This window comes from Typha latifolia, chromosome 13, assembly GCF_019914945.1.
Source record: "Typha latifolia isolate L0001 chromosome 13, TyphaL0001v2, whole genome shotgun sequence".
NCBI classification, from domain to species: Eukaryota; Viridiplantae; Streptophyta; class Magnoliopsida; order Poales; family Typhaceae; genus Typha; species Typha latifolia.
This window is the reverse complement of record NC_133098.1, coordinates 2,772,879-2,786,694: the sequence shown is the minus strand read 5'-3', so window position 1 is coordinate 2,786,694 and position 13,816 is coordinate 2,772,879. Positions and strand designations below refer to the sequence as shown.

At 36.6% G+C, this 13,816-nt stretch overlaps 2 protein-coding genes across 3 annotated transcripts; one reads left to right on the top strand and one right to left on the bottom strand.

The window, feature by feature from the left end:
• Window positions 1-254: 254 nt before the first annotated feature.
• LOC140799797 (glucan endo-1,3-beta-glucosidase 12-like) lies at window positions 255-2,608 on the top strand. Its single transcript, XM_073154263.1, has 2 exons — window positions 255-1,991; window positions 2,286-2,608. The coding sequence occupies exons 1-2, from the start codon at window positions 605-607 to the stop codon at window positions 2,318-2,320; spliced, it is 1,422 nt and encodes a 473-aa protein (XP_073010364.1). The 5' UTR covers window positions 255-604; the 3' UTR covers window positions 2,321-2,608.
• An 835-nt stretch (window positions 2,609-3,443) lies between these two features.
• On the bottom strand, window positions 3,444-6,348 carry LOC140800319 (1-aminocyclopropane-1-carboxylate oxidase-like). 2 transcript variants are annotated; one of them, XM_073155043.1, is made up of 4 exons: window positions 5,869-6,348; window positions 5,145-5,380; window positions 3,956-4,289; window positions 3,444-3,867 (listed from the first exon to the last, which is right to left on the bottom strand). In XM_073155043.1, the coding sequence occupies exons 1-4, from the start codon at window positions 5,971-5,973 to the stop codon at window positions 3,571-3,573; spliced, it is 972 nt and encodes a 323-aa protein (XP_073011144.1). In that variant the 5' UTR covers window positions 5,974-6,348; the 3' UTR covers window positions 3,444-3,570. The 2 variants fall into 2 exon arrangements, with proteins under 2 accessions (XP_073011144.1, XP_073011143.1); XM_073155042.1 differs by having other exon boundaries at window positions 5,115-5,380; window positions 5,869-6,094.
• Window positions 6,349-13,816: the final 7,468 nt, after the last annotated feature.

The following is a 13,816-nucleotide window of genomic DNA, read 5'->3' as shown; positions in this document are numbered from 1 at the left end:
CGGAAACCGTCCAGATTCGTGCCGACTCGTGAACGTGGAATACCATCGGACACGTACCATTTTACTGTTAATTATGCATTTTGTTTTCGTACTTCTAAAATAAAATAAAATTAGTTTCAAAAAAATTTAAATTGATCTTGTATATTAAATTTTTAATAAATAGCGAACGAATAATCACAATCACATGAGAGTAATGTGTGACACATCCCATAGCGTCACTATCAGAAGATATTGGAAGGTATTAATTAGGCTAAACTGAAATTTTAGTCTCATTAATATCCAGCAACTTAAACTGCTATCTTATCACACTACGGGGGACGTTCTCGGGAACAGATGCTCTACTCTGGAATCATCAGTACGTGAGCGGTCCCCACTTCTTCCCCATCACCTGCCCCCACTACCCCGCTCACTCTCATTCGCACACTCTCACTTGCATCCTCACTCAACGGCTCCCAAGCAAAAGCTTATTAAAACCCCCATCTCTCCTTACTCTTCTGCTGCCATTTCCTTCTCTCTCTCTCTCTCTCTCTTTCTCTCTCACGTCTTCCACATTGCTTCTTCTCCTCCGCTAGATCTCCAACGCCTGCTCTGTTTGTCGCAGAGCATGGGGCCTCTTTCCTCTTGTTCCTTCTTCTGCCTCCTCTCTCTCCTCCTCTTCTCCAGTACTGTCGCAAGCGCCGGTTCGATAGGAGTCAACTATGGTCGAGTGGCGAACAACCTCCCACCGCCCTCCAAGGTCGTCGACCTCCTCAAGTCGCAAGGGATCACCCAGGTAAAGCTCTATGACGCCGAACCCACCGTCCTCCTCGCCCTTGCCAACTCCGGCATCAAGGTGGTCGTCGCCCTCCCGAACGAGCTCCTCGCGGCTACCGCCGCCCGCCGCTCCTTCGCCCTCTCGTGGGTCCAGCGCAATGTGGCCCGGTACTACCCCGCCACCCAGATCCAGGCCGTGGCCGTCGGGAACGAGGTCTTCGTCGACCCGAAGAATCTGACGTCTTTCCTCGTCCCCGCGATGGTCAATGTCCACGAGGCCCTCGCGCGCTTCCGCCTCGACGAAGCCGTCAAGGTCTCCTCCCCTATTGCCCTAACAGCTCTCCAGTCCTCCTACCCCTCCTCCTCCGGCTCGTTCCGGACCGACCTCGCCGAGCCGGTGATGAAGCCCATGCTAGAACTCCTCCGCCAGACCGGATCCTACCTCATGGTCAACGCGTACCCCTTCTTCGCCTACGAGGCCAATGCTGACGTCATCTCCCTCGACTACGCCCTCTTCCGCCCGAACGCCGGCGTCGTCGACGCCGGCAACGGCCTCAAATACTACAGTCTCTTCGACGCCCAGATCGACGCCGTCTTCGCCGCCATGTCGGCCTTAAAGTACGACGACGTCCGCATTGTCGTCTCGGAAACAGGCTGGCCCTCCAAGGGCGACTCCAAGGAGACGGGCGCAAATGCCGCAAACGCGGCCGCCTACAACAACAACCTGGTCCGCCGCGTCCTCTCCGGCAACTCCGCCACCCCGCTCCGGCCGCACGCCGAAGTCGACGTGTACCTCTTCGGGCTGTTCAACGAGAACCAGAAACCGGGGCCGACGTCGGAGAGGAACTACGGCGTGTTCTACCCGAGCGAGGAGAAGGTGTACGAGCTCGACTTCGTCCTCGGGAGTAGCAGCGGTAGCAACAAAGGGGGGTTGAGGTGGGACGAGGAGAGGGGGAGAGGAGGTGGGAATGGCGGGGTCAGGGCGACCTCGACGGGGGAGAGTTGGTGCGTCGCGAATGGGATGGCCGGGAAGGAGAGGTTGCAGAAGGCGTTGGACTATGCGTGCGGGGAAGGAGGGGCGGACTGCAAAAGTATCCAGCCCGGCGCCGACTGCTTCCAGCCCAACACCTTGGAGGCGCACGCCAGCTTCGCATTCAATAGCTACTACCAGAAGAAGGGGAGGAGCATCGGCACCTGCGACTTCGAAGGCGCCGCCTACGTCGTCTCGCAGCCTCCGAGTAAGTTTCTCTTCCTTTTTCTTTTTTTTTCCTTCGTCTTTTGCACTTTACCCCTGTAAAACTACGTTATTTTTATCTATACGCTTAAAAATTTAGTGGTCTGATGTGACCGGTCGGTCGGCTCGTCAGACGAGGGAGATGAAGAAGCAAGTGGAACAAATACCCCTAAACCTACCCAAACTACTTTAAAACTTTAGCAGTTAATTACTGTTACCGTACGATAATAATTCATTGTTTGGTTTCGTCGTAAGCCTAACTTTTGACTCGATTCTTTCGCTCTTCTCTATGTCGCAGAGATTGGGAAGTGTGAGCTTCCATCAGGGTACTAAAAGATGAAGAAGACCCCATCACGAGGAAAGAAATGAAGAAAAGAGAGTTTTAGAGAGAGAGAGAGAGACAGAAGAATCTTTTACTGGAGAAAAGGGGGAAGGGGGAGAGTGCTGACTCCTGCCTGGTGGTGGAACATTATCTAGGCAGCTCTGTTTTCTATAAACTATTACTATTATTTTTTTCCCTTTCTTTTCTTTTGTTCTCTGTAACTATTCCTTCTCATTTGTACTACTACTACTATGTTGTTCGTATTTAATTAGAGAGACCTCTGTCCCTTTTTTATTCTATTCCTCCATTGTTATTTTGTCTAATGTATTTGGTCGTCCAAGTCGTCGTTACTCTTCTCAGTGGCCATGAGTGGCATTTGCCTCCCAGCATTTTCACATGCCATGGGACCGGATGTTATGTGAAATGCCATGTGAGAGGAAGGTGGTGGTGAGCTTATAAAGATTCAACTGCCATGTGAGAGGAAGGTGTTATGTGAAATGCCGTTTATAATGGCTTTTTAGCTGTCCATCGCTCTGTTTTAGATCTGCAACGTATGAACTGGTAGTCATTGGTTGTGTACTTGATATAAGCAATCTATGGTGTTGGTATCCCATCAAGTTCTCTCCATGGCTTTGGACTTGTTTGGACAGAGCAGATGATTTGAGATTGATGGCGTTCGTGATCCCTTGACATATATCAATTAATTGCATTTTTTTTATATATCATGGACTCGAAAGGTTAGATATATAACGAGGTAAGAATTTTTGTTCAACCTAGCACTGCGTCAAAAAAAATACTAATAAATTCAAATAAACCTTTTGTTAGTATAGAGTTTATAGTTCTTTTAGTATTATGTTTGAGTGATGATCTGTTTCGCTAAAAGAAAGTTTGGAACATACATAAAATCTGGTGAGTCCAAAAATATTCAAATATTATAAGAATTTTTTAATCATTTCCAGACGAATATGATCGTCGTAGGAAGTATAAAAATTAAACCTAGAAAAGATTCCGATCTATATATTGAATCATTCCTGTATTAATTATTTTGTTGGAAATTACTGCAAGCTCTCACCTTAATAATATATATAGCCATTTTCGTAAAAGAGTCAGATCTAGATATAGTACTAGAAAACATTTACCATAATCAAATTCACTTTTATTTTTAGCGATTCAGATTAACACACAGCATAAAAATATTACGACCATATACTTCAGTTTACTTCCCAATTATTTGACATAAATATAGCTAAGGAATTAACTCCTAGGAGGTAGCAATGGGTCGTTGTTGCCCATTGACTGTTTCCAATGCTTTCATTGCTTCAAATCTGGGCTCCTTGGCTTGGAACTTCTGCCGGACGTAGAGGTTCATGTAATCCTGGAACACAAACTTAGGGTACACTTCGTTCTCCTCCTCGGCGGCCTTCTCCACCAGCGCCGGAGCCGGGAAGATGACGGCGTCCGCGCCCGGGTTGTAGAACGACGCGATGGACATCCTATTCCTGTCCGGCTGAGCCACTACACGGTGCATCACGCTTTTGTACTTGCCATTGGTGATCACCTGGATATACCATACATGAATAAATGTCTATGTTATCTCGTCAAATGCTAAGCTAACCGGTTATCTATTAATATAAGATCTAACGAACCTCAAGCTGGTCACCGATGTTGATGACGATGGAATGGCGCAACGGCGGCACGTCGACCCATTCGCCATCCTTGAGCAGCTGAAGGCCGCTGACCTCGGCGTCCTGGAAGAGCAAAATGATGCCGCCGGCGTCGGTGTGGGCCCGGAGGCCCTTGATCCGGTCTGGGTTGGGGCAGGGTGGGTAATTGCTCACTTTGGTGCCAAAGGTTGGGCCCTTGGCTCCATAGAAGGCCTTCTTGAGGTAGCCCTTCTCCAGGCCCAAGTTCTCACACAGCAAGTCCAGGAGCCTCTCTGCCAACTTATCGATCTCCGAGGCAAATTCTCTCATCACCTTCCTGTAATTTTTGAAACTATTACTGTGATCTATCGATAGAGATAAGGCAAATACGTTAATGCATCTTTAAAAATTATAATCTTAATTCAACGGCTATAATAGTCAGTTTTCATACTCGGTACCAGTTCCAAAACCACATTAGGTAAGAAAATAAATATATTAGTTAAGAAGATTAATTACGTGTACCTAACTTTCTAATTTTCTTATTATACCCTTAACTATTAGATCTTCATCAAAGTGATTGATAAACAATTAATTTTACGGTACAGAAGAAGCGCTCTACACTTTTTTTTTCTTCTTCAGTTAAGATTTCTTTCTTAAATATAATTATACCTTAATTATGGAAGATATCATTTAATATTAAATAATTTGAATTTGATTATTTGGAGATAAACTTCAATTTAAATATAATTCTCTATCTCTATCTATTAAAATTTAATTTAAATCAATCTTAAACTAATGAAAGATATATGTAAATAATAAAAAATAATCAAAAAGATAAAATGTAATTAAATTTTCATCTAATTATAAAAGACATCAATATTCTTATTTTGATATATATACATTACTCTCAGTTAATGATATATATCTCTTTTACTTAATAAAATATTAAGATAATATAATTGTTAAAAAATAATATTCATGATTATATATATCTAAAACTGCTGAACCGGTAATATCTTTCACTCCTATTATACCTTTAAAGATCATAATATTAATTGATAAAGAATTAATTCTATTGCACGGAAGAAACCCTCTAGAGATAAATATAGACAACGAAGGGCAAAAAAGGGATAGGGTCTGAAATATAATAAGGCAAGAGTACGAGGTTCGATATGAAAACTTCTCTCTCAACTTGTATCGTTCGTTGAGGTGGGGGAGGTCGGCCATGTTTGAGGTTGGGAGGTGGCGCAAGTAGAAGGTGCTCTCCCAGTCCATTGATTCGCCGGCCTCTCCTCCTCCCGACCTCTCCTCCTCCAGAGCTTTCCTTGCGAACGCTTCGAACTCTTTCTCCCGGCATCTCTCGTACTGCTCTTTGGTCAGCTTCTCCACTTCGTCCATCAGCTCGTCGGAGATCCCATGGTTCAATATCTATATATATATATATACATCCAAAACAAACCTAAACTTTAGTAGGGTTTGTTTATGTCGTTACCCTGTTCGCTGCTGTAGAAGATGATAGAGGAATTTTCAAATAACACCCTAAATTTTTATTATTTTCTGATTAACATGTTGTCCTCTTTGATCCCTATGTTTGAATTAATTAGTAGAGTTACATAAACTATGAACAGTGATGTGTTAGATAGAAAATATAGGGGAAAAATGTGGTTTAAATAATTATAAAATAATAAAACAATCTTTTGACCATATTTACTAAAAAAAAGTGCTTTAGGCCACAAAAAAAAAATTACTAGACATTTTAAAATGTAAATATAATATCCCTAACGAAATATTCTATTGAAATGTCGCTTTGTCGGGGTGTGATATACAAAATGTAGACAAAAAAGAGGTAGTAGAATACAAATGGCAAAAAATGCAGGTACTAATCCTAAAATTAAACACAGAGTACGTTGAAGCACCTCAAAGAAGCCCCAGTTCTCGCAAGCATCACGTAGGAGCTCCATGGCTGCCTCTCTCTCCTCTCCTTCTAACTTTTCCATTCTAATAACTGGAAACCTCTCCATTCTCTCTCTCTCTCTCTCTCTCTCTCTCTCTCTCTTCCTCTGTGGAATTCTCGAACTCTTTCTTATCTTCCAATCTACAAGGAGCTAGGTGTGCATGAGACCCCAATTTATAGGCAAAAGAAAGCGATCAAATTTGAAGGAGTAAGGAAGAAGACACCACTCGTGGAAGGCTTTTGGCTGCTTGCTATTTAGTCCTCTACTTACTTTCCTTAGCTTCTTGTTTTACTACCACCCATTTGCTTTTACTCATATTTCATGGGTGGGGGGGGACCGGAGTGGTTATTACTTTCTCCGATGTCTTTTGAAAAAGGGTAAGAATATTATCACTATGTGCCGTTTTGGCTGAAACTGAAGGATTTGACATGAACCCAAACCACTGAAAAAAGAAACTAAGAAACGTTTAAGAACCAGAGGCAGGTCGTATCAGGAATCTTCCTACTTTCTATCATGGAAAAATGCATGACTCGCCTCTGACAATTCTCAGAATGAAGAAGATGACACCTTTCCAAGTATGATCTTTGGACTAAATCTATCATAGTTTGATTCATTTTGTCTAACTCCTCCTCTTTGACCATTAAAACTTAGAGGTAGACACTGTCAATCTCTTCTCATTTCGTCACCTTTTGCACTAGGATGCAATAAGCTGATAACTTCGATCAAATGAAATATATATATATATATATGTAGATATTCATTATTTTTTGAAACAAGGACAGATCTTTTGGACCGATATTTTAGCGGTTTAGACACTCGGTTTTAGGACTTATTTGAAATGCCATATGCTTTCAGTATCTCTCAGAGCATCTTCAATAGGAGAAGGCTCCAAATGGAGTGACCTTTTAGATCACAGTGCATTTAAATGTAACCCTGCTCTATTTTAAGATTTAAATTATCAAATATATATACCTTTTATATACTATATAATATTATATTAAAATGAAGTATTAATGTATTTTAGTGTTTGGTATATTTGGGTCATTAGTCATTACCCTGAAGGATTTCGGAACACTTGTCAATTCTAAATAATAAAATTTAAAAAAAAAATATTAGATTTATTTGAATGTCTCCTCGATACCTATACTCAAAATTTGAAGCCTAATAATTTAGAGATGTAAAGATTTAGAGCTCAATTGGAGATGCTCTTAAAAATAAAAACAAAAAGGAGGTATAATTGATCAGCTTATTCTCCTTTACTGAGGAATCTTTATTGTTGCTTCCTGGAAAGACAAAGCCATAACATGTGGGTTTTACATTCTGTTTAAATGCATGCCATTGTGATGATGCAGATAAAGATCATATGGGTATGTTCTTCTAGCTCCATAAGAGAATGAATTCCAATGTGTCACTTTGACTGATGACCATATATCCTTGGACTATCCCCTGTGAAGTGTATTTATCACCCCCACAAGAGATTGGATTCCTTTTGATCATCCCTTTCATGTGAACTTAGTATGAGTGAAGGACAAGAGCAGATAGAGGACAGAGATAATGACCCAAAATGCCCACTTTGGAATTTTGGTGGCCCAAGGATAGAACTACTACTACTACTATTAAGGAGTCAAGAGTAGTAAAATAAACCAAAATTATTCCCCCTTCTATTGTTGCATATTTGTATAGGTGGCATTTGGTCTTAGTTGAGGACTAGTCCATGAACTTAGTTGGAGACCCTAGCTGCTTTTTGTATTCAAACACTATTTTTTTTCCTAATTTTTTCTCAAATTATAATTTTACTATTGAAATGAATTGTATTTATAATTTACAAATTTTAATAGTAAAATTAAAAAAGGCTTTTCATTATAAAAAAAAGTGTTTTTTTAATCTATTTTTAAACTATAACTAATTAATTTTATTTAATAATAATTTTTTGTATAATATCATCAAAGTCAAATAATGTTTTGATTCGTTAATTTTATATATTGATGTGTAACAATTATTTTGTTACCTAGTCACAACCAACAGGTCACATTTAAAGTTTAGATTCAAACTAAAGAGAACTAAACTATGGAAGGTTTCGTTCGAGACGACATAAGACCAAAGCTAGAGCTCTTAAAATTGGTCCCAAATTTAAGAAAGAAATTTTGAATTTAATTTAATATTATCAAAAGTAAAATATATATTATTAGTCCATTACCTAACCATCTCACTGAGTATTTAGTCAATAAAGTTGGCAAGGACTGACCAAAAGAGGTCACCTACAAAAGTCCAAGGGTCCTAACTTTTCTTAAACATAACCATTGCAAGAAAGAATATACCTAACTTATGTCTTAAAACATCTCATGAGAGGTCATCATTTTACCACCAACTTGGAAGAAAATGGACACCAAGCTTTCAGATTTTGTTCCAATTTGATTATATAAACTTTAGACAGATAGTTGTCAGATTGGGGGGCAATGGAATCTTTTCTCCTATCTTGGTGAACAAAAGTAGGTGGATGTGAGTCAGAATTGGGATTTAAGTATATATCATGCAAGATATTTGTGATTTAAACTTGACACATAACAAGTATGGGCTATGGCCTATGGCCTATGTGCCTAAAGTCATTACAAAGGGCATACTATAACCCCTTAGGTTAGAACTTCTATTTTGTATATAGTGTAAGGTTTTAATATAATTACTAGATTAATTGTACAAGCATATGACAGGGTATTTTAGAAGAAACATAAATCTTTAGGAGGTGGTTCTAATCATTCTGAAAGTAGTTCAAAAAAAAAAAAAATAGTTTCAGAATTATTTTTGATGCCTAGACACAAAAGTATTAGAAGATTGTTTCTAACCAATCTAGGAATAGAGATTGAGAAATATAGGTGTTCCAATGCAATCCAAAGTTGTTCGAACGTAATTATAAAATTTTACATTTTTAACTTACTTCGTTGAGATATTTTGGGAGCTATTAGGATTCTATATGTCAATTATATAATAGAAAGGTTTAACCTAACTTAAGGACATCTTAATCATTATTGCAATAACTCTTCACAGTATCACATCTTCTTTATATTTTGAAAGACTTTGTCTCACGAGTCATTAAGATTATGAATCGATAATGGAAAAATTATGTGTTGCGAGTTCGAATGAGCATCGTGGAAAAAAAATCGTAGTTTTTCAGTTTAGGAGTATTCTATGTAAATATCTGTGTTTGCGATTGTCATTCTGCGCTTTATTTTTTATATTTTATTATTGATAATGTCTTATGAATTCGATCCCCTAATACATTCATAAGTTGTCAAATAGGCCATGCTCCCACTTTGATAGGCCTACATGGGTCACAAAATGAAATATTTCTATAGTAGAAGGATATATTCCTTCAATTAAAAAGGCTATATTATTTTAGGCCATGCATGAAACCCTATAGGATTAGCCTGATTACTTAATTAAACAGGGTTAATATCTCAGCTTAGACATCAATTGTAGAGGATTGCTATAAAACTATAAAGGCTAAGAATATTATTCTCTATAAGCTTAACTTCCACAGTCTTATTTGTAATTAAATATTAAACCTCTGCCCATAACTCTATAAAGCCTTTTAGAAAAAATGGTAGGTGTTCTCCACCAACTTATACTTTTATGAGAATGGTTAATGAACAATAGGGCTATACTTTTCTCAAATTTATATTTCTTTTTTAGGTTTAGTGATCTCTAATGTCATCTACCAAATAACCAAACTCAGCGTATCCTTTTTCACAAAAAATAAAAAACAAAGTCACAATATACCTAAATAGCATAATAATATTATATATCGATCAACAACCCGAAAGTTAACTATCTATAATCTTACATCACAGTACACTTTTAAAAATATAAAAACGTAAAATTTTATTCAATATACTATCTAAAATGTAACACTCTGCAATGCAATGCGATACAGAGTCATAATTCAAGGAGTGAGTATGTAATTAAAATATAAAACTAATATGTAATTAAGTGGATGCCAAGCATATCAACCAAACTCACTCCTCCCCTCTAACTAATACCTACTTCCTTCCCCTATTATTATTATTCTCCTCATGTTACATAATAATAATGGGCCCTTACTAGATTGCAAATGAACTAACAATTTTGATGAGTGTGACACTCACAAGGTATCAAAAATAAAAAAATTAAAAAAAAATATCATTGGTCTATATTGCTTGGTTATTGCATTGGTTGTCACTTCTGGAAGTGCATGGAAACAAACGTGTTATCCAATACAAAGGAAAGGAAATCAAGACAAGTGTGATGATATATATATATATATATATAGTTATAAAGTTTAATATAAAAGAATAATTAGGAATATTAATGTGGCAAGAAACGCAGTTGGGTAGGTTTGGCCTCGTCAGTGATAGCAACGGGATAAGGATTGCGAGTTCCAATAGTGCGCAGGGCGAATAAGAAGTCGGATAAGTGAGGTGGATAAATGATAACAGGAGGGGCTATTCGAGCCCTCGATAGGGGATGGTTGGGTTATTCTCGGCCGTCCGTTACACGTGTCCGACCTGTTGTGATCACGACTAGGAGTTGGAATCTACTAGGCTTAATTAGCCAACTTTTGCCAATAGTTTTAATCAAATAAAAAATAAATTTGCCAATAAACATTTGTCATTTCATTATTTTTTAAAATAAACATTCAATTTTATTATTTAAGAAATTTATAAAAATATTTAATATCTTGCTTTTATTTTTTTGAGAGAAAAGTAAGAACTTAATAGTATCCCACTACATATTGTGCCGTTAATGCCGCTAAAATTCGATACTGAAATATGTCGGATAATAAAAGCTCTTTTAATCAACCAAATTTTATTATTTTATTTATTATCATTCAAATTCTACCAAATAAGGATTTAATATCTGAATCCCGCATCTTACCTTTTTTTTTACTCAAAATTATCCAACTTTAAATTTAACTAAACAACTACTAGCAAAACAAATATTACTTTACTTTTGTAGGGTTATTACCATCGTTATTTTTATATAGTTAATTTAGCTCGTCTACATGGTAATCGCCCGTTAAGCAAACTAATAGTATGATATTTTAAAAATAAAATTACAAGAGTTCAATGATAATAAAACAAAATTATAGTGTTTTTTTAATATGATTTTTCCTTTTATTTAGCACCACTATTCTTTACCATATATTTTCAATGGTGATTTCATTTCTCGTGAGGAAAATAATTCTTATTAGTTGTTATCTTTAGAGGCTAATTATACCAACTGTCACTTTAATGGTCAATTACATCAATATTCTAGTTAACTTAAATTTAGCTAAAACTCTATTATATTATATCTCTCTTTAAAAAGGAAGTGATAGAGCCATGAGCCTCTAGGGAAAGGCATGATCCTCCTTTGAAGTAAAAGTTTTGTTATATTATATTCATTCGAAATTTTCTTCACATATTTTTTTAATACAAAATTATCCACTTAAATATATCAATGCTTCACTTTTTAATCCTAATAGAATATTTAGGGGTTAAATAGAGATATCAATATATATATATAAATACTGTAAAATATATATTTAACGTCGCATGAAGTTTTTCTTTTTTAAGGATAAGTTGAGGAGTAGACCGAAGTAGCATATTTCAATTTATTTTTATCGAAATAGACTACATTTTAAATTTATTACCAAATAGAGTTTAATTTAATGTAGCTCTAAAAGTCGCTGAGTTAATCAGTATTTTATGTCTAAGTAAAAATGCTAATTAGTTTAGTATTTTTATCTAGTTCTAAGATTTTGATCATGTCAGCGTTTAGCATTTTTAAGAATACTGATTAATTTAGCATTTTTATTAGGATCACAGTAAATTAGACTCTTAAATAAATTTAAGAGATAGTCTATTTTGATAAAAATAAATAAAAAAAAGAGTTCTAGTTGGGTTAAAATCGAGAATAGCTACAGTTTAATATCCGGGATAACCTTTTATCCTATCCACTTGCGACGGCGGATAAGATACCAGTGAATCCATCCACCGACATGTCCCCCAATAATTGGCCACCCACGCAGTAACTCGTGCGGGCCCCACGGGATCCGCCAATTGGCGTCCAACACGGGGGTAAGAAAACCGTGGGTGCCTCCGGAAGAGGAGAGAGAGAGGGGTCGCTATACGACGGAAAGCGTACGTGGCGGGCGGGCGGTGTGGGGGGACAGGGGAGAAGAAAAGGGAATAGCTTTTGGCGAATAGTGGTCCCTATCCGAGGCATATTCCATGGAATGTACTTTATTCCACCTCTCTTATTCCACATATCCTATTATCTGCGATCCTCTTGGTTTCTCCAATCCTATTATTAAACAAACAAATCTGAGGAGCTCGTGGGTGATGTCTTTCCTAATCTCCTCCAATCAATCTAACCAATATTATAAATTACTCCTCTGTACTCCCTTTCAATTTACTTTTCTATGCTTCGAACTTAAACCCTAAACCTTTTCGGACCGGTTTGGTTTCAATTTAAGAAGTAATCAGACATCTTTTTATCTTCATTATACATAGTCGAGTTCACACTTAAAAAAATTAAGTTCGGAGCTTAGTCTCAAATCAAATAAGCCTTTATAATATAGTCTGACTTACAATAGAGTAGTTTGGTTATTTTGTAACACTATTATTTCCGTTATGAATAGAGAGTTAGCTTGTCGCAGCATTCTGTGTATAACTTATTAATAATTACTACGTTAGAAAACTAAGAATTTAATGGTGTTAACTTAAGAATATTCATACAGTATGAGCAAAATGGCATTTGGCTATTTATAATTTCTTAATTTTCCAACCAATCACTACTTAAATAATTATGGTGTGAGATTTGCTTGCCGTAATCAATTATACTAATTTGATGGACCCTTATTTTAGAGTTCTTTTAAGAAACCTCTTTTCTTTTCCTTTGACCAACTCTAACTCTCTTAAAAAAATCTAAAAATAAATCTTCTCCATTCAAATAAAATTGAATGAAATAGATGGCATACCATGCAAAGAAGTGGCTTTCAAAGTGTTTAAAGCTAGGCAATAAATTTGATTGTTATATCAGTTGACCATTTGGTTGCCATCTTTTCAAATCTTGAAGGTAGACTTTGCAAGCTAAAGGAATTAATTAATTAATTAGTGTAGATATGCCTTATTAGAGTCTCAAGGTTATTAGAAAATATGAAACAATAGATCTTTTGTGGATTTTCTTCTAGAAATAAGGCTAAATATACACATTTGTAATCTTCTTAATAGTGCACTAAATCTCTTTTGACCTTCTGCTATGCATACTTTTAGAAATTCAAAACTTATTCAAGCACATTAATTAACTAATCAAAATTTGACTAAACCACAAGGGATAAATTATAATTTTAGACTAATTATATAAGGTAACCTTATCTATCTGATATATAAATTAAATATATAAATTGACTGTTTTAAATGACTCACAGTGGTCTAAAGCAAGATCATAAATGTGCAATCCATTTTGAATTTTTTTTTCTACATAGAAATTTACATTCCTAAATATTTGGGGGGTTATAATCTCTAGTGTGTACACTTTTACTAATGCTATAAAAATAGCCATACTTAAAAATATATTCTTAAATAACAAAATTTTATTATTTTTTAGTCAATCAATCGTCATCCTCGTCTTAAAAGATCAAGACTTTTTCTCCTCTCCACGTCTTTACAAGAGCCGTCACATAAACGTTTTAAACTCTTGCTATGAGTGGGTATGCTTCTACTACTAGGTAGCAACAACGGGTATATTTTAGGGTATATTCTTAATTCTCAATATCAGTGTCACATAAACGTTCGAGTCTGTAACCTCTTGATACATCACATATGCTTCTGCTACGGTACCAAAAAAAAAAAATAGTCATATTTAAAAATATATTTTTAAATAGCAAAATTTT

Excerpts from the sequence above, each read along its gene's own strand:
- LOC140799797 (XM_073154263.1), top strand. The coding sequence starts at position 605 with ATGGGGCCTCTTTCCTCTTGTTCCTTCTTCTGCCTCCTCTCTCTCCTC. Across the intron at positions 1,992-2,285 it reads CGTCGTCTCGCAGCCTCCGA|AGATTGGGAAGTGTGAGCTT; the intron begins GTAAGTTTCTCT and ends TCTATGTCGCAG.
- LOC140800319 (XM_073155042.1), bottom strand. The coding sequence starts at position 5,973 with ATGGAGAGGTTTCCAGTTATTAGAATGGAAAAGTTAGAAGGAGAGGAG. Across the intron at positions 4,290-5,114 it reads AAGTTTTCATATCGAACCTC|GAAGGTGATGAGAGAATTTG; the intron begins GTACTCTTGCCT and ends CAAAAATTACAG. Across the intron at positions 3,868-3,955 it reads ACATCGGTGACCAGCTTGAG|GTGATCACCAATGGCAAGTA; the intron begins GTTCGTTAGATC and ends TGGTATATCCAG.